A 21271-nucleotide genomic window follows, 5' to 3' on the forward strand; every position below is an offset into this window, starting at 1 on the left:
TAGGAGTTTTTTCCGAACCTGGGTGGCCTTAAGTTGCAAATGAGAACGCAAGCAGAGGTTTCACTGCTATTCCTCATTTAAGAACTGGAGCCTATTAAGGAACATGTGGTGGGATTGTGGAAGTGGGAGGGAGTCCCTTTATTTATGTTTCCAAACTACTTTAAGCAAAGGGATCTGGCAACATAGTGTGGAACTCATATGAGTGAGAACAAAGCGGAATACTCTGCTTTGGGATTATCATATTAAGCACAAAAACAACCAAAAAGGCACAAAATACAGAACTTTTACACCATGTTTGTATCAATCAACTATAACAGCACAATTAATAGGCATCACATGACTTAAGGTGTCACATGACTTGGCATTTATATGGCAACCTTCAGCAGCGGCCGCTATGGTGACACCTCATGGGGACACAAATGTTTAATCTAACATAGCCTATCTTTGAACTGGATTTTTAACAAATGATTTACTTGCAAGGTTTCAGCAGCAGCACAGTACAAACTCGACAGCGCCTGCCTCTGTAAATATGTTAATGTGGCCCGAACCTGTGGGACTGTTATCTCGGAGCACTGTTATTGGCCACATATTGTATAGTGCTAAATGCCTCCCATAGCGCCATCGCATTAATGCACACAACAGAGGACACAATTATAGTGTGGCTGCCTCACAACGGAGAGGGGCTTTTAATGTGCATCCAGTGCATCGAGGGGGTCACTGTTTGTGTTGTTTTCTGCTCTGAGGCGTTCTTTCATCAGGGGAAAGACCGCACACTGAGCAGACGACAAAAGCAGAAGCCTGCCTGTCAACTCCTGTCTGTTTGGCCTCAATGCATATCCTTCATGTGAGGAAAAATGTAGTTTTTAATCAAAGTAGTTCCCAAGATGGTGTCATTATGCAAATATCAACAACTCTAGATTGGGATAAAACTAGATGGTAAAACCCTGTCACTGACGTATTGATAATCTTAAGACTGAAACTAAAAATGCCTCAAAAACATGTCTTTAGATCCTTTTTCTAATGCTTTATTTTGATGACCATTTCCATGATTAGCTAAATGCACACGGTCACCTTACATGAGACACAACCACAAAACCACAGACAGAACATAAATAAAGGCACACTAAACTGTGTAGGACTGTTTTGGAGTGAGATTTGACATGCAGAAGCTACAATATATGGTCTTTAGTGTGGCTTTAATCATTTCCACATCCCTTCCACATGTTTGAAGCACTTCGAGATAACAATAAGTACATTTATTTGCAAATTAAATCAAGAATACTAATTGCGGTGGTTCCAACTGAGCACTTAATCCAGAGTAAACATCCAGGCCATTTTAATCAAAGTCACCTCTTGAACCTTCACCAACAATTAGCTGCCCAGCTGCTTATTCTGAGCACATTATGCTTCGCAACACCATAATTAATTCCAAATGTGATTCTTGGCTCAATGTGCTGGACCAGTGTGTTTGCTAAGTCTTTCTTGTGTACAAAATGTCTCCATCTCTCCTGGGAGTGATAGGCTGGCACCGAGGGCACTCACGGCCAAATCTAGTGATCCACGGCTGGCAATAAAAATCAGGATAGGCTTCATATAATTGCTGGGAAATGTCAGCGCAGTTGATTACCAGTGATTTGTACTAGTGCAAGCAAGTGTGCATAAAAAAAAAAAAAAGTGCAGTTGATGAGCGCATCTTTAATGACGCTCATGCATACTAATGGGCAAAAAGGCTCATTCTGCTCCGCTTCTTCGCGTAAACATATGCAAATTTATGGCCCGTGTTGTCAGAAGCAGCAGACAGTGGTCCTAATGAATGAAATACACTGATATGAGCTGTCATTATGTGCAGCTAAATGGTCAGTGAGGGAATCTTCCAGCTGTCAGTATGAGTCCTCCCAATGAACAGCTTAAACAAACACATCGCATAAAGACAGGTATTAGTGGTTTTGACACCGACAGGCAAACCAAGTCCATTAAAAATCCAAGCTTCATCACTCATGTGAGTATATACCAACTCTTTAAAATGGCAACAAAAAAAGAGAGCCTTGTTTAACATACTGCCGTTCTGAAGGATTTGTTGATATCATTTTTTGCTCTGTGTCATTGAAGAAACAATTTTAATCAATAGTTGGGAAGAAAAGCAGCAAAAATTACATGCCCAGTTTAAAAGCCTTTTTTAATTGCGAGGATGATTTTTCCAGAAGCCCACCAGTGTCTCGCAGAGTAGTCATCAAGCAAGTCCGTAATAACAACAGAACGAAGATAAGCGGTGCCAAGGCTGTGAAGTGCGAGGAAAAATGGAGTATGGCGCTATTTGCATGGTCCAGCTGTAGCAGCGGGTCCCCTATTGAGAGTGTAATGGAACAGGCCTCTCCGAATGAGGAACATTAAGACCGGTCCAGACTGAAAATTGAAGGACATAAAGTTGATCATTGTGTGTGTTATATGAGACTGGGGTGATTTTACGATTGACGTTATGCTGGACACACACATGCTGTGGTGTAGTGGAACCAGTTTGAACCTCACATTCGCAATAATCTGCCTACAAGCACAACACAACAAACACATACAGCCAAAAACTGTATAATTCATAACCCGCATGTTGCTAGAAAATCATATGATGTTGGATGGAAAACCCCCAGACAACTGAGAGCTTACACAAACATTATGAATCACCTTCTCACGATATGGTTCCCTATTTACAAAATAATAGGTCTTTTCCTAGATGTTCCCGAAGCCCAACTGTTTCATCCAATCAAATCAATCAATCAATCAAATTTTATTTATAGAGCCCTTTACAACACTCAAGGCGACCAAAGTGCTTTACAATAAAACCACATAAAATCCATTAAAAACATTCATACAACCAAACAATAAAACAGATTAAATGTACTAAAGTGTCGCCGTTCCAGTTCTATGAAAGGTCAAAAACATTGCTTAACCTTTTACCCCCCACCTTAAAGCAATACTGAGTAACTTGTTTACCTTAATACATCCTTTTCATAGTCCCTCTGCAGGTAATACAAGTGTTACCTGGCCAGAAAACCACAATTGCAACTTGACTGCCACCAGACCGGAGCCACCAATACACACTAATGGAATCACGAAGAAGAAGCTAACAGGCTAATGGGCAAAACTAACTGCGGGCTATAGCGCCACTTAAACCGTATTTACAACCAAGTTTGAGTGAAAAAAATGATCTCCAGAGTTACTTAGTACTGCTTTAACCGAGCAAATTTTCTCCAGTTCGGTATTATCCAAATCTAAAAGCTTCTCGACTGGAGAGTTTACAGTGTAACGCCTCATTTATGTAACTGTTTTTTAATTTGTGTCATGTTTACTTAGGTATTTTTTTCCTTTTGTCCTTAAATGTGTTATTGTTGCTTTTCCAGCATGTTTTTGTCACTTTTTTGTCGCATTTTGGTAACTTTTTTGTCCCTCTTTTGTGGCTTTTTCATCACTTTCTAGCTGTGTTTCTCTCACTATTTTGACACATTATTTCAAGAGGCTTTAAACGTTAGCTAATAATGTGCAGAAAAATGTGGTACAATTGGAACATACTTGATGACAACTTAGCAAGTAGTTTTGGGGAGGAAAACAAAAAAAAACTCCACCAATAATATGGAGGTTAGTGCATATCAATAAGAACATAATGGTTTATCAGTGGTGACTGAGATCAGGGACACAGTCATGAACAACAGGCCGAAAGCTGATCACTCCCTCTTCCTATGTGCCACTAAATACCCCCTTACCTCCTTCAAACACATTGTCCTCCACAAGCTGTTGACCTGCCGCGCCCTGTTCCACGTGTCCTGCTTCGACTGGACAAAATGCAAAAGTGCTATGGTCTGTCAGCATCTGCCTGCTGCCACACAAAGAATGCAGATGCAGCGTTAAAGGCTTTCGCCAGGCCACTCACGTCTGTCTTTGGGTGGGGTGGGGGGGGGGGGGGGGGAACGGAACAACAACCTGGCCTCAGCCTCTGCCGCGCGACACTCCCATTCTTCAACTGGATTGATTCTCACCAACCGCTGGCAATCTGACTCATCAATATTCACAAACGCCCGGGACTAAAATAGCTTCAGCACCAGGGATTTTAACTGTGCACAGAATAGTATACTGTGGAAAGAGTCCAGCTGTCGGAACGGGTCAGAACTGGAGGTTAAATGAAGAAATTAACATCATTCCTATTGTGTAACAGACGATGCATCACAGTTTTCGACCCTATCCAACCAGGATAAGCAGCCATTTTACATGTACTTCCCGAAAACCACAATTCAAGTCCAATCTCCTGTGTGCTCCGCCCTTGACCTGATGTGCTCCTCACTTGACTCTCTCCCTGGACCCTGCAGTAAGCATCGCATTTCCTCCAGGAATGACTGATGAGATATGGGCTCACAGCACTGCGGTTCACCACCGTCCACTTTACTCCTTCCTCTCTGCTCTTGCTCAGTTACTTTTATAAACGCCAGGGGTCACCTACAGCAGTGGCAATGTCATAGTTAATTAAAATGACTAGGTAAACCTCATTAACTTCCAATTAAAATGGCACCACTGCACCAGATAAAACCGAGATGCCTGAACCCTATGGCATGAGAATTAATTACATTTAGATGTGACTGTGTTGCATTCTAAAAACAAATAGGAGGGGATCAAAGAAAAAAATAATTAGTCTTTCTTAATTAGTACTTTGGCCACAGTGGTTTGTATGATTCAAAGCGTAGCAATTTGTCAGACATAAATATGAATGACTTTTCATATCCAGCATATTTCTATCATTCCACTATTTAGTATCAATATTTTTTTTTCTGTGGTTATGTTTTTACAGGTTTTTAAGTAATATGGGCAACATTTTTTGTCCATCTCCCGCATTTACATACTGACGGTTCTTACTAACATCACAGTTGTCCAAGAAAAGCTGTAATTATTATTATTTTTCTATATAGTTAAATATAGACTTGTCATCATTTGTTAATTTCCCTGTGATGGAGCCAAAAACTACAGCTACACATGCTGCAATTCCCAAGCCTATAAATATAACACAAGAGGGCAGTTGGTGTGAATATGTGCGATTTACAACTGGAGGTGTTGGCAAGTGTCAGGTTTTTTCTCACTTTGGCTTATACTGTATATTTCTATAAATCTATAAAACAACAAAGCTCATTCCGCCCAGGAGCTTTGGGTCAAACTGCGTGTTTGATGCATGTGGAGCTGAATTATAGGGTGTGGAATTTAAAGCAGTACTCAGTAACTCATGCCCCTAGAGGCCATAAGTGCCACTGCAGGAGTCGTAGCATGTTGCGGTTTTTTTTTTACACATTAATTGTCCGTGAGAGTAAATACTATGTGGACAGAAAAGACAAAGGGAGAGAGGCATATTGGAGATATTTTTTTTCACTCAAACTTGGCTGTAAATATTGCTAAAGTGGCGCTCGCCTGTAGTTAGCTTTGCCTGTTAGCCTGTTAGCTTCTTCTTCGTGTTTCCAGTAGAGTGTATTGCACCTCCGACACGGAGGCAGGAAAGTTGGTTTTCTAGCCCAGGGGGAGATGAAAGACCCCCCAATCATCCCATTAACATTTGTATTATCTCCAGAGTGGAAAGGGTTTATTAAGGCAGACAAGTTACATAGTTCTTTTTTAAATTTCAAGTCACTATGTGTAAAATGTTCATATTTTTTCCCCAGTTTGTCTAGGTAGCGCACCTTGCAGTCTGTTAATCCAGTGTGTGAGCCATGTGAACAGTATAACAGTGTCGACAGCTCCAGATGAGATGACTAGAAATTAAGTTAAATAAGCGGCTGCTACATATGTGGAACTGACATCCAGCGTGGAACTGTTAAGTTTTCTGTTCCATCTTCCGAGGGATTTATATCAAAGCCAAATTGCTGCACACATCGGCCACAAAGAGTATGTAAGCTTTCCAATAGGATCCGCTCAAATCTCTATAATCCTTGACACCAGAATTAGAGTGAAGCGTTTGATTTGGAGACGCGCTCTCCTGAGAGGGACCCTCCTCCTGTTTCAGACAGGCACAGACAGAAATGGCACTTTTATTGTCCCCGTCTGAGTGGCACTTCATTTTCTCACTTCATCTCCAGGGGCCGTGACAAATCTGTGTCACTTTTATTTCTCGAATGTCTTCACAACTGTTGCACCCTATACATAGATAATAAAATAAAAAAATAAAAAAACACTGCACATGCACTATCTGTCAATTTAGAGGTATAATTCTAACAGCCTTAAGTTGCAAATGTAAAAAAATCAGACCATGCTATTCTAGATTATACAGACATTTATCTCAAAGTTGGCGTATGCATTTTCCATTTCTTTATGTGCCATCCATGCACCCGCCCTGCCATCTATCCATTTTCTTTGCTTTATCCGGGGCTGGGTCTGAGCAGAGATGCCAAGACTTCCCGATCCACACTTCCTTCCTTTATGCATATTGTTCCAAAACATGTGACCCAGCTAATGATCATAATAGTACGATTACTACCAGGATTGCAGTGAGAAGTTTAGGTTCTCTGTCCACTGTTCCAGAGTGTCTTATCTCTGAGGCCACAGGCTTTATCGGACACTCAGCCACACTCACTGAAGCAGGAAACCCCAGGCTGCACTGTGACAGCTGGGACCCAGCTTCCATATAAACGTAAAAGTGAAGTATTTGAACTCTGCTTCTGACAAAGTAAGGATAAATAATCTCCCCCTCAACAGATTATCTGTAGCAAACACCTACACAAATACAATATTTTACAGTGTTTGAGTTTGCTGCAGGGATCTGTTTTCAAACATAGTCTTTTACAGAGGGTTATTCAAAAATGGGCTTAAAGCAGAGGTTATCAAATATTTTATCTGTATGACTATTTTTGAGCATCCAAGCATCGCCAGGCCTGGATCCAGATCAAATCGAGACTAAATTGGGTTCAAGAAGGTCTCAAAAATGGACTAAATAGAATAAATAAAATGTATGATAACTGAATACATTTAAAAATGCCTAACTTAGCAAGCATAAGCATTTATTATTAAAATGTCTCAATTTGCAGATGACCGTGAGTGCCACCAGAAGAAGAAGAAGAAGAAGAGTACCACCAGCACAGTTTGGGAACCGCTGGCTTAACGCTTGTAGGTTAAGCGCCTGTCACAATTGGCGTACGGGCACAATACGATCATTTGCGGCCTCAAAATATGAAGGTCGTGCGAACACTCTGTTTTGGCGCACGAGCATCTGCACGAGCGACCGCTATTGACCGCATGAAAAGGTGTGAATCGCAGTTGGATTATGTATCGCAGCTGAATGTCATACATGCACAAAATTCAGTGGCGGTCGATTGCGACTGAGGTCGTGAGAATAGTGAGAGATAAATCGTCTCAGCCGCGCAGATGGTGAAATACTGGTGAGACACTGGTGAGCGCCACTTTCAGTCTCGTGCGATTTCTGCTGTAGATACAGTATATGGCTGGACACTGTTTCCTCTTCCGCAGTTTGGTCTAGAGCGCGGAGCAAACTTAGCGCATGGGTCCCGTGGGAGAAGCAGGTGCAAACCTTCACGCAGAACAATATAATGCAGTTTGTGAACCAATGTGGTGTCCTAGACGTTTACAGAAGTTTATATCTAGCTCATTTACAAAGGTAAAATAATAATTGTGTTGTATAATGGTGTACGCTTTTATAAAGAAAGTGCATGTTACCTGCGACCTTGTTTCCCTTGGCTCGACCTGCAGTTCACAACCGCTGTCCAAACAAAAGGCCCTACAAATGAAAAAGGCTCCACGAGTCTGTCCCACGTCCTTTTAAAATCCTTAATCCTTACGAAATCCGCAAGGACGGCGTGTTGATGATGAATACATGAGGAGACACGAGCCGTATGTTCGCTGTTCACCTGCCGCTCGTCCCCGGGCATCTCCAAAGTGCGCGCGTGTTTTCCTACTGGATCAATATCCTCTGCTTTTGAAGAGTCCATGATAAAAACCTCATAGTCCTCGGACAAACATCCAGCAGCTGAGCTGTTTCCTGCTAGTTTCCATCCCCGATTTGACTGTGGCCTGTGCACTGCGTACTGCAGCAGGTGACGCTCCTTGGACCAGCGCGTGGAGACCGCTGGATGAGCGCGTGGAGGGCTTGGAATTGAGTATTTATTTGCGATAATGATAATTTGTTTTTGATCAAAAAGTGATAATTATTGATTGTGGACGTCTGTCCTTTATTCGTCATAACTTGTAAATGTTCCCTCGAAGGCGCTCTGTCAGGAATAAGTCAGACAGAAGCTGGTCACTTCCCCGGAGCAGGGCCTGAGCTCAGGGTCTTGCTGAGCTTGGTGCGTTAAAGCAGTGGTGCGCTAATGCCTCCAGCCATGTGTGGGGCGGCCAACATCGTGCACCGCGGGACCAGTTTATTTATTGATTGTTTTCCACAAAAACGAACGCCAAGTCACTCAACTAAACAGGCCCATTTTAATTTTACACCAGTTGCATTTGTAAACTCGCTGATCCGTCCGAGTCCGAAAATAAGTTCTCTCTTGTCCGCACCACTGTCCGCAATCAGTGTCTGTGGCCCATGAAACATTCTCTCCCCAGCCTCTCCCCAGCCACTCACCATTCGCGTTCTTCCTTGCACCGCTCGCATTTGGTCACTATCCAAATCAACCACATCCAGTCGCAGCCCGTACTCTATTGTGACCGTGACTGCCATTTCTTAAACGTCTACTTTGCGATCTTTGCGGCTGATGGCAACTTCAATTTTGGCGCAGAACAAATGGGGGACAAAATTGTGCTAATTGTGACGGGCCCTTTAGGCAGTGGAACAACAGCGCTTTTGTCAAGGGAATCCATGGAGAGAATTGTAATCAATAATAATCAACTGCTGTGTTCTGTCAAATGACTGCTTATTGCAAAAAAAGAAGAAAGAAAAAACATCTCTAGGACTGTGTTACATTTACTTACATGTGCTTAAGAGACAGTTTGATCAATGAGTGTGTCTCTTTCAGTCTGATCCCCTTCCCTGTCCTTTCTCCCTCTAGCTCTGAGCCCCACTTTGGCCTTAATTATTCTGCCCAGTATGCCTTCACCCGCCTGCTCTGCTCCTCCGTCAGTCTGCTTTATCCCTCCTCACCTCTCCCCTTCTCTCCACTGCTCTTTCAATACCTCCGCGGGACAAGTCACTGCTCTTCACTCCTGTAAATTGGTTGTGAATTTTAAAAAGGTCTCAGGTATTTTCTTCTGTATGCATTAGGCTAATATTTGACTTTGCTTACTATTCAGAATATGTTTCTTCTCTGGTTTATTGCAGACCAGTATTTTTACTCTTTTGCATCAGATCTGAGTGCAGTGCGTCGCCTCCATTATTTTTGAGGTGTTTGCTTTGATGTTTTGGATCTTTTTTGGGAGGAATGTGCGTGAAGTTTCTATTTCATAGCATCGAAAAAAGAAGTAGCCCATTGAAACTATCCCAAGACAAATTGGGGATTTTTATTGATTTTTACAACCACAACTAGCTAACCTGATATACTATTTAGGTGGGAGTGAAATGCTCTCACATTGCACTGTATTGTACAAAAATCCCGTCATTATTGTAATTATGTTATAATTCTAATAAAACAACTACTATTACTATTCCTCTTCACTATAAGCACATTTCTTGCAAGTTTTGTTGACTATAGATTCAGTTGCATTGTTTCTGCAATTCAGAATTACAATGTTTTTTGTTTTCTACTTGGCATAAGATTTTTGAATTTGAATTGAGTATTTTATTTCGAGCCATGTAAACAGAAGTATACAGACTGAATCTGGTGCCTCTCAAGCAGCACATTTCTCTTGTTCTGACTCAAATGAAGGCATTCGCTGGGACTCAATTAAAAGCCAGGAGACAGACAAAACCAGATTAACAACACACACAGTTACCCACAATGCCCTGGGGCCTCAATTTATCTAGTGGAAAGCTCAACCTAAAAAAAGAAAAAAAAAAGAAAATGTGATTGACACCTCTAACCTTCATTGGGATGTAATCTTCATCTTTAGCACTCGGAGATCTAATTAATTAAGAAGGAATCTCATTTCCTGACTAATGCAACTGGACACAGGCGTGATAGAAGGACTGGAGCAGGAGAGGACGGGGGGTGAAGAGGGGGCTGCATTTCATCAGTGCCTCAGCAGTGGGTGCACCTTGTTGGTTTCAGGGAGCGTGAGTTACTGCATTGATCAGACCTGCCTGTGTTCTGGAGACTGGCCAAAGCATCAGGAAAACCCACTCTAACCCAACAGTATAACAAGATGTCTTCCTAATGTACTTCCGCACGTTGTATCTTTCTAAAGCCATATGCGGTATAACGCTGAATTTGAAAGTAAAATGACGTGAGAATGAGGACCAAGGAGAGAATGTTGAATGTCCATTCACTTTACAAAAGAATAAAGTGAATTACAAAGAGCCGCACATGAGGCCATCTCTCTAATTGTCAGGTTGCTTTGTCTCAGCACTGTAACAGAAATGTTAAAAAAACGTGATGTACTAGAGGTATATATAATCGTCCATTAATGTGAACAGTTAACGGAAAAATCCATCAGACTAGAAGACTATTAGAAACCAAAAGTGCAAATAGTTGTCATAGTACCGTCAAGGCAGAGCATTCAAGCAGCCAACTATTACATTACATTACATTATCAGCCCGTGTGTGTGGTGTTTGTGAGGAGGAAAGAAAAAAATGTATATAAACTGTAAATCTTCGAAGCTAAACCTAGTATCGCAGCTGTGTGGACATGCTGTTTGTCAAGGACGTAAAAAGGAACAGGAAAAGTCACCGCGACAGCCTGTTTTTAGTCACTTTAAACATAGCAGTGTTTGCCGTGAGTCGCCCCCGCCCTCTCGCTTTCTGGGAAGCATAAAACTAGGAATTAATTACAGTTTCGAGGGTATTAATTATAAGTCTATAAAATAAATGTAACAGCTTTGGAGGAAATTACTTTTAGTCTAAAACATACGGGAAAATGGTAGACACACACACAAGAGGAGCTACAGGAAACAAAAAAGGGACAAATGAGGAGGTATCCAGGCGAGACTCACACATACCTTCTATTGTTCTGGCTAATAGACATTCACTGGAGAATAAACAGATAAACTGCTAAGCTCTTCCCAGAAGATGGTGAAAGACTGTTGTGGAGCAGAGGGTGCTGCGCAGGAGGAAGATGAAGGAGGTGACCAGTGCAGGACACCATGCTTTGAAACTGGGACAAACCCAGGAGGAGCTGCACCGTTTCAGAGGATCAGAAGAGCACTGAAGGCAGCCACACAGGTTTCCTCCGGGTGCTACGGTTTCCTCTACCTCCATAAACATGCTGGCAGGTTGATCCACAGTGGCTCAGTCACAGCGGCTTAGGACTAACACCTGAACACAATTTCGTTGTACGATTGTATAATGACAAATAAAGCACTTACTTATTTACTTAGTTCTCAATGCCTTTGTCGCTTCCTTGGCAAACACACCCAAAATACGCACAAGCCAAAATAATGACAACACATTGTAAAAGGACATGGAGCTATAGGAGGCTTGTATAAAATATATTATTATTATTATTTTTAGTGAGATTTCAAGGTCAAACAAATGGTCTACATAGGTTCATTCCTTCCACTCCATTGTCCACCCTATAAGATTCATTATTGCCGGCAAAAAGAAAAGGAGATACCAGTTAACCTGACCAAATTACAGCTGACAATCAAAAACCAACCCCACAAATCCCAATCTCCCTCAAAAGTCCCTGATACTATCGCACTTTGCCTTGCTGTATGTGAAATAAAACATTGGTGTATTTTTAAGATAAACATTGTTATGAATTTATGTCACAGTATTCACTCCACATTTCATTTACCCATACAGTGTCTTCACACAATCATCTATCTCTGCAGCACATTCTCACAAGTCGGGCTGTAGATTTTTTTGGGATTCCAAAAGATATTGCGGTGCCAGGAATAAAAAGTCTGTCACGTTGCTAAAAATGGTTGCGATTCATCCATTTTTCTACACGAGGTATCGGTAAACAACTTCACACAACCCACCGCCGCTCTACCTTGTGGATATTTCCGTCAATCCTGAAACACTTGCGTCTTCAAGAACACTCACTATAGACCTGTTCCTATAGGCCAAACCTATTCTCACACTTAGCTAAACATTACATCTCTGCCCACATCATTCATCTATACTTGCACTGTTTTCCAATCTCTTCATCTTAATAGGGGAATGAAAGGGGAGTTTATAATGTGAAGTGTGCATCAGATCCGCTGTAATGAAATCTTATCAGTGTGTTCCTCGATGCTGTATTATTTGCATATAAATGACATAATATAATAACTGGCTCCTACCTGGGAGGAGTAAATATTTCTCTGTCCGCTTTGTATCTTCGTGCGGTGACACCAGGAAACGAGATGCTAATTGAAGAGAGGGAAGCATTCTTATGTGACGACTGACATTCAATTATGCTAGCGAGATCAGATTAGACGCCGGTCCTCAGAAGGGGAGAAAAAAAAAAAAAAAACTAGTTTAGCGACAACATTTTGCTGTGCGGTGCAAGCGGCGACTCCTGAAAGATGTAATTTGAATAGTTGTTTGAATGGCGTAGCTCTGAATAGAATTGCGAGTCTTTATGACCTACTAGTAATTGGATGTCCACGGCAAAGTGTTGACAGAAGGACAGAGAGATGCCGGTGTGGAAACAAAGGCGATAGACACAAAGGCGAGGGGAATACAAGAGGCAGAAAGTATGTAAATGCTGAAGCTCTCTGGGTATGTGTCGATATGTGTCCCATATACCGCTGGTCTATAGCTCTATGCAACTAACAGAACAGAGTAAGCCTTATGACAGGGACTATAAGGCTAATTGATATCAAAGGTTATGGTTACTGTTTCTGAAATCCTAAAATCACAAAGCTTATCTCCCTCTGTTGGGCACTCAAAGCATTAAATATCAAGACCCATACCTCGAGGGGCGCACAGTTCCCACAGTGCCCACGTAGACAACAACGTGCTGTCACACAAATATATGAAGGAAAAATGTGTTGTATAGTTGGCTGTAAACAATTTCATAAGCTTTTTCTGACAGTCTGTTTCTTGGAGGTCATTGAGCACACAATTGTCAGTGTCCTCGGCATTCGAACCACTTCAGTGGAGCGGTGATCCAATTCACCCAGACCACTCGCACCTCTCCTGCTCGACACCACCGTTTGGTTCATTTCTATCAATATTTTGTCATATGGTTTGATCATGTGATACGACACAAATGTGGACTCGGGAGGAAGGATCCTGACAGTTGAGAAACACCCAGTGACACATAAGATCAGGCCAAATAAGTACAGGGTCAAATCATACAGAAAGCTGTGATGTAAACGTATTAACACTGACAATGCGTAAACAACCAGCTCGTTTGATTTTTTTCAGCCAAGCTTAACTTCCAAAGTGCAAAATGACAGCAATGTCCACAAATGTCCCCCATAGATCTATCCTTGGATGGAAGTTGACATTTTTATACTCGCTACTGCCACCTCAGGTCATGTGCGTAGCTGCAGTTTCTATATTAAGCTCGTGCATGACGGCACTTCTGACCCAAAAAAACAATTTTTTGAGTGACAGTGCTGGATTTTAGAGGCAGTTGTGGTGAACAGGTCTGGGCTCAAGACATATTTTTAACATTTCTCTATCGAGTCCCTGTAAATGTTCCTTTGTGCACAAGGGAAACATTTAAAATATACTTTTAGGAAAATGTAAACTGTAAAAAGATGGAACCATTTAAGCAGCACTAAATAACTCATGCCCCTTGAGACCATAAGCACCACTGCAGGTGTTATAGTATGTTGGGTTTTTTTACTCATTAATTGTCCATGAGAGTAAATACTACGCTGCTAGAAAACACAAAGGGTCTCTGTAAATAAGTGTTTGCAGTTAGTTTTTCCCGCCTGCTAGCTTCTTCTTCGTGATTCTATTGGTGTGTATTGGGTGCAAGTGTGGTTTTCTGGCAAGACACACCCGAGAGAGATGAAACCTTCCAATCATTCAATTAACACTTGTATTACCCCCAGAGCGACTATGAAAGGGATATATCAAGGTAAACAAGTACTGCTTTAAACAAGAATGATTAAATAGAGTAATTAACTTATGATACAGTATATACAATCAATACAATAGGCCAAAAATAGACAGTCTATCATTCATTGTAGGTCTCATAACAATATCTGTGTCTTCCCGGAAAAGTGAGAGCCTGCGCAAATGTATAATAAGAATGTGAAAACCCTCTTGTCCTCATGTCCTGACTGAAAAAAGGCCTCCATTCTCCCCGTGTGTAATTCCCCCCAGCAGAACATGCAGGGGATGGCAGGGTCCATCGATTGGCCGTCCTCGGCTCTGACAGCTTCCAGATTGGCCACAGAGCATTATCCAGTCACAAAGTCAGTGTGCCATTAGCGCCCTGTCATCTCTGCTTACACACAGCAGCTCCATGCTCCAAAATAGATCACAATGACTGGTGTGTGTGGAATACGGACGGGAAAATGAACGCCTGCACACCTCCTCAGCTTATCGCGACAGACCTTCCGACAATAACCTTCCATTTTACTCATGTCACAAATGTTAGGGTCCAGCATCAAGTCAAGTATGTGTCTCGTATAAGCAAAGTAATAAGTAACTTTCTATCTCTGTAAGAAAGTAATCAGGAGGACATCATCTTATATATCACCATATCTTTAGCGCAGTTTTATAACTTGCGGAAGAATCACCCACTTGTTTTGGAGGGGAATTCGACTGAATAGTAAAAGCTCAGTGGAGCATCTGAGTGTGCGTCTGACTGCAATGCTGTGGATTAAAAAAAATAAATAATTAATTCTCTTTAGCGGTCCGGATCAGCGGGAAGTGATGGCTGCCGTTCCTGCGACATCCTCTGCAAGGCTCACTCACACTCTGATAGCACCATATGTCAGTCTTTCACATGGGCCGAAAGGGCGGGAACACACTCCTTCAAGCTCGTGACTCATCTACCGCAGCATCAGGCACATTTCCTCCAATTAAACTTTCTAGCATAGAGGCAAGCGTGTAAGCGTTAAAGTGTTAAATGGGTTCCTTTTTTTACGCGACAAAATGAAGGCGTGCATTTGATTGTGCCAAATTGGGCATAAATAAGAATAACACCTTTAAATTATATTCAATCTGTGCCCTGTGTTTCCATTTAGCGCAATTTCAATCGTATTACACTTTTAGATGGCACGCTTTCCCACCTATTACCACACTCACTGCTGTGAATTGAAGTGCTACTTTTTTCCCCAACAGCTTCTTATTTTGACTTTTCAGTTAATATTCCCACCTTGTTGCTTGCATGCCTCTACAGTATAAACCTACTTCTCTTCTTGACAAAACAGACAGCTGTTCAAAAATAGCATTGCGAAAGTGCGCCTAACCACTCCTCTTGATTTTCTGGAGACCTGGAGCAAGAGATTTCAGCACAATCCTCCAAACACGGTCCACTCCTGATAGAAGGCCGGGCCCAAAGTTTTACACCCGGGAGAACTAAATAAAGTAGTAAATAAGAAAAGTTTGTTGGTGTTAAGTATTTCGTTACAGTCAAGCTGGAGCTGTAAGTGCGATTGGAAAGACACTTCACCTGCCCTGGGGAAAGCACAAAGCAATCCGCAGAAAATTGGAAAATCCATTTTGTCACATAGAAATCAGTGATTCCGCCTGTAGTGCTGTCTCAGGGGCGTGAAATTCTGTCTTGATATGCACATTTATTCCACCTCAGTGTTTGTACTCGTCAGATTTTTTGGTCCGTTCCTGTTTTACACAAGACAGTCGATCAATAGCAGCCTGTAATTTTCACTAAGATTGCTTTCAGGGCGAGGCTTTTCATTTTCCTTGCTGATTCTCGCCGAGTTGGGGATGGTGAGGTAATTATGGCAATATTTAAGGCATTAACGCTTTTAATCTTTTTCATGGATAAGCGAGCTTGAGTGGAGGTTTCGGTCTGCATTTAACACAGAGTTAGGGATTTCTTTCAGCTACTTGAGTCACAAATTTACAAAATACAACAACAACGAATACAACGAAAAACCAAACCAATCCAGCATTTTCCAGTCTTGATAAAATTATGACAAATTCTAACCCTGGCCACACCAGTATTGTTGTTCCTATAGTTGCTACCCTATGTCCATCCCATACATTATAGACTATTATTATACGGCTCTTCACAATGCAAGTAGAACGCTCCATTATTTTTTGATAGAGGACCTCTGAGAAAAATAATGACCGCTGCCAATAGCAATGGAGTTCGTGCTTGTAATACAGGTCTTTCATATCACTCCACACGTACGTAGTAGCGGACACTATCTCTGTCCATCACTGTCCATCACAAGTTGGGGGAATTGCTCGTGAAGTTAACGTGAGTCCGACTTTCAACTTACCCAGAGATTCACCACCATTCCTCCAACTGCACCTTCAACTATAGCTTGGCTAGCTACTAGCCTTGCTGCTACTAACCTAGCCAAACGTTGCCAAGCAACGCGCAAACTTTTGGGAACTATTTGCTGCGGAAGTCATTAAATAAACCTTTCGGCCTTCATAAAAGTGTACTAAGTTTATGTTGCGTGTGTTCAGTTGGCAAATGGCTCCACGTATAGTTTTGCCCGTGTAATTACTTTCGGACATATTCAGCCGCTGAGAGCGAGCTGTGGCTGGGACTGTCTCTCCACTGTCACCACGGCCCAACTTTTCTGTCACATGGACTCATTCATACGGAACCAACTGCGAAATAACACTCTGGGACTGAAAGCTTGTTTACTTCAGACCTGTACAATGAAGATGATCCTAACAGTACAAAGGAGTACAGATGAGGGCAAGAGGAGCGCGAGACATATGGACGAGGAGACAGGGCGCGAAACTGCCATGTTTCTGGAGGTGCAGGTAACGCTGAGCATCGCCTAAACATTTAGTTCAAAAAGGAAATGGGAATAAGAGAGAGAGAGAGAATTAGCTTAAAGCAGAACTAAGTCACTCATGCCCCTAGAGGCAATAAGCGCCACTGCAGGTGTCATAGCATATTATGTATTGCTCATTAAGTATCCGGGAGAGTAAATGCTACGCTGACAGAAAAGACAAAGGAAGAGAGGGATATTGTTCATCCTATGACACAATGGAGCTAATTTTTTTCACTCAAACTTAGCTGTATATACAGTTTAAGTGGAGCTAGCCCGCGGTTAGCTCTTTGCCCGTTAGCGTCTTCTTCGTGATTCCATTAGTGTGTATTGGGCCTCCGGGTCGGAACAGAGAAAGCTGCAAGTGTGGTTTTCTGGCCAGAGACACCAGGGGGAGATGAAAGACCCCCACAATCATCCCATTAGCACCTGTATTTCCCTCAGAGGGACTACGAAAAAGATTTATTATGGTAAACAAGTTACTTACTACTGCTTTAACTGCCAGCTTAGGTTTAGTTTTAGAGTTAGGGTTAGCAATAATGCAAATCCAAATCTCAAAGCGTATCGACAGGAGAGCTTACAACCTATGTCAGTGTGATACCTCATTTGAAAACCAAGACCTTCTAGTTTCAAAAGCTATGTTTAAGATCTGTGTGAGCGGAACACAAGTTACATCACATTTGCCGTCCCTAAACTTAAACCTAACCCCTGACCCTAAACCTAACCCTAACTCCATGATCGGGGGACGGCAGGTAGCAGGTTAGTGAAAGTGAAACCTCGGCGGAAATCCACTTGTTGTGAGCCCAGAAATTAAAAAACGTAATCTCAAAGAGAATTTTGCACTTCTGGCACTCATCAGAAGGCTGTGGATTTGCATTTAGATAAAATAAAGAATTGGTCTTTAGTGTGTTGAGTAGAAAATCTGAGTATTGCTTTGATTAATACAGTGTCTCACTGTCTAATACCTTTGCCAACTGCAATTACGGTGGAGAAAGACAAACAACAGTGTAGCCAAAGCAATTCAGAAAGAGGTATTTTAGTGCCAGAAACAAAAGACAAAAGAATGTTTATAGCACTGCCTTCATCACCTATAGAGTATAAACGTTTGGCTTGCACATTTATTATGCCCACGAACAAGCTACAATTGGCTCAGGGCCATGTGAAAATGCATTTTTCCACTAGCTGCATTTGGACATTATATTATTAAATTGTGGCTCCAAACAAGTGAATATTGTTTTATTCTTTGAAATATGCCACACAGGGATTTTTAGATTTTAAGAAGTCTCTCTATGATGTCACTCAACAAGCGCGAGCAGCATTCTCAGTCCTGATGACATCTCATTTATAATCAATTACCCCTCTGTTGAACATGACTGTATCTATCGCTGCTCATCAGGCAGTGCAGTGGCTATGCTCGGTTCCGGATGGCAGGTTTTTGCCGGGCGCCTTGTTGGACACCGGCAGAGTCTGCGCATGGGCATGTATCACCTCAATTAAACTATGCGCTAAGTGTCTGACAACAGCTAATGCTCTCCTTCCAGCGCCGAGCCCAATCGATGTTCTGGCATTGGTCACCCTTCAGAAAAGCAATCACGCCGTTGTCTCGCTGCAGTTGGACTGGATTTCACATATACACACACAAACATGTACATCATATCAGCATTAGCTGCCAGAGAAGAAGCACAGCCTAAATTTATAAGATAAATGATGAGAAAGTAGATTTAATATAAATAATAATCATGCATTAGTCTTGTATAGCGCTTTTCCAGACGCTCAAAGTCGCTTTACAATTTCGTGCATTATTCATTCACACCATACTCGGCGATGGTACGTATGTAGCCACAGCTGCCCTGGGGTAGACCGTGCCATCAACCTCTCCGACCACTCACTCACTGAATTTATTCAGGCTTCCTGGTGTTTCCCAAACGATCTCTATTCCAAGTACCAACCAGGCCCTTCCTGCTTTGCTTCCGGGATCAGACGGGATCGGGCAGAGCAAAGACGGTGTGGCCCTTGGAAAACATTTTGCCAGACACTTAAGACTGAGCTTTGTCAATTGAGGTGAGACACTGGGTAAATGAGTGAAAAAATATTTTGAGACAAAGAAACTTTCACTATATTACTTACGATAAAAAAAATACCAGTGGGATGTGCGTAGGAAGTGTTCTTTCATGTTAATGTTTTCAAATGAAAATAATTGATTGGGTTTGTTTTTCTTTACATATTAGACACCATTTTTAGATATTTTGTCTTTGTCTCTGTAAAAATTCAAATGAAATTAAGCATTTTGAGAAAATTGTCATTCAAGTTACAACTTCCCATAAAAATGTACGGAGACACGTTGATTCAGATCAATAATAGAAACACTGTATTGTGAAGACTAAGCAATTTATATGTTTATGTTAATAAGGCTTATGTTTATAATGCAGGTCCAACTTTAAAAAGCCTGCAATGTCTCTTCTTAATTTTGAGTGAGGACTAAATAAACAACCACACGCGCACACACACACACACACACACGCACACGCACGAACGCACGCACACACACACGCACGCACGCACGCACGCACGCACGCACGCACGCACGCACGCACACACACACACACCTACACACACACACCTACACACACACACACACACACACGTGTGTTTGTTCTAACAATAAACCATCAGATTCCCTGCTTTACTAAAACACCCTGTCCATGCAAAAATGCTTCAAGTTAACAATTAAAAAGCAACACACCCACGTTTTTTGTAGCCCCGTTGAATGTGAAATGTGTTACTCAACTTGAAAAACAAAAAACGCTGTTTCCACAAGTTTTATTGCTACTTTTCACAGAAATATTCTTTGAAATCTTTGAAAGCAACTTTTTCGAAGGAGGAAAAGTAGAACAAGCGCAACGTTAGAAATGCCAGATGCCAGTGTAGCCATTACACACAGTTATTTTCAGACGAAGCCAGCACTGATCCGGGTGTTTGCCTACCTCTCTGTCGAGCAGCTTGGAGGAGATGACGGTCACGATGTCTCCGCTCTCTGGGTCGATGTAGAACATGTTTGGAGAAGGTTTGTCTGGAGACTGTCTAATGATGTTGTAGCGTAACACAGCGTTGTCTGTCCCTGGGTCGTCCGCATCAAACGCTGTCATTCTCATCACTGTAGTTCCTACAAGAGACAGAGAACACATTACTTCAGCACAGGGCCCAACCACACTATTGGAAATCATTTGAAAAGTAATCCCAGATGATTATTTTTAGGTTTTGAATGCCCTGTACCCAATTTTCTTTCTTGTAGAAATTCATTTTTACCCCCTTACTGTATATTGGAGAAAGAACACTGTGTTCTTGCTGTATCTAATTATCCAACATTTCTATCATTCGCAAACCCAGAAATAGCATATCTTAACAGCCCTGTTGCTGTAGCATTACCATGATTATATAAAGCTCATTTTTGCGCCATAAAAGTTGTAAAATACGTGAAGAATCTGCATTAAAAGAATGTGTGAGGTAAGTTAGGAAGGAGTACGGGCCACAAAGTAATTGCTTTTTTTTTCAGGTTTTAAGCAGAACTAAAACAGACCTACTACAGCAATGTGAAATATAGTACAGGGACTGTTTTCACTCTGGCGATACGTGCAGCCTTTGCATTCCAGTTAGTTGGAGTCTGGCAAGTTTAAAGCCCCGTATAGTTCTATCACACAAGCACACATTCTTCAAAAGGCAGCGCTTTCATTTGTACAAACAACACATTTTCAGAGCTGCTGTGCACAGCTCTGCCACAGACAGCTGCTTAAAAGTTTGCCTTTGCCATTAATGTGTTTTCTGCCGCGTGTCAGCTCCAACAGCGGGGGGCGTTTTATTTAGTAATGGGAAGAAAAATGAAAATCCTGCCCGCCGTGGCTCATCTGAAATACAAAGCAATCGGCGACGCGTTCTCAGTCCGCGTCTGTGTTAGTGATGGGATTGGCTCGTATGTCTGCAGCATGTGGGACGCACAGGTGTCACCGACTCCAATCTCCTCACACACTCGCCATGTGGAAAAAGAGCGAGGGGGAGAGGGAAGTGTTTTTCATGAGCGACATGTGGTTAGAACGCAAAGCCGAAAAGAGGACGGCATTTTGCGCGACGATTAGCACTCACAACGATGAATATGTGTTTTAAATGTCAGAACTCTTTGAATATTCATATGTTCTGAGATGTTGAAATGTATAGAAGACTGTTGTAGACACTTTTCCACATTATTGCTGTGTTGTGTGTGGTGAAAAGCTACAGTAAAGAATTAATATTCAGCCTCATGTTTATTTACACCACACAAAATCATCAGTACACCCCCACAAGCTT

General features: G+C 41.9%; 1 protein-coding gene across 1 annotated transcript in view; it reads right to left on the bottom strand.

Annotated features, from left to right (window-relative positions):
- Positions 1-21271, bottom strand: part of cdh13 (cadherin 13, H-cadherin (heart)) — a 287039-nt gene that overhangs the window by 100217 nt on the left and 165551 nt on the right. Inside the window, exon 7 of the mRNA XM_079568318.1 lies at positions 19918-20096. Within this exon, the coding sequence (XP_079424444.1) occupies positions 19918-20096 (179 nt within the window). The remainder of the gene's footprint in view (positions 1-19917; positions 20097-21271) is intronic.

Source organism: Gobius niger (genome assembly GCF_951799975.1).
Source record: "Gobius niger genome assembly, chromosome: 12".
Taxonomy (NCBI): Eukaryota; Metazoa; Chordata; class Actinopteri; order Gobiiformes; family Gobiidae; genus Gobius; species Gobius niger.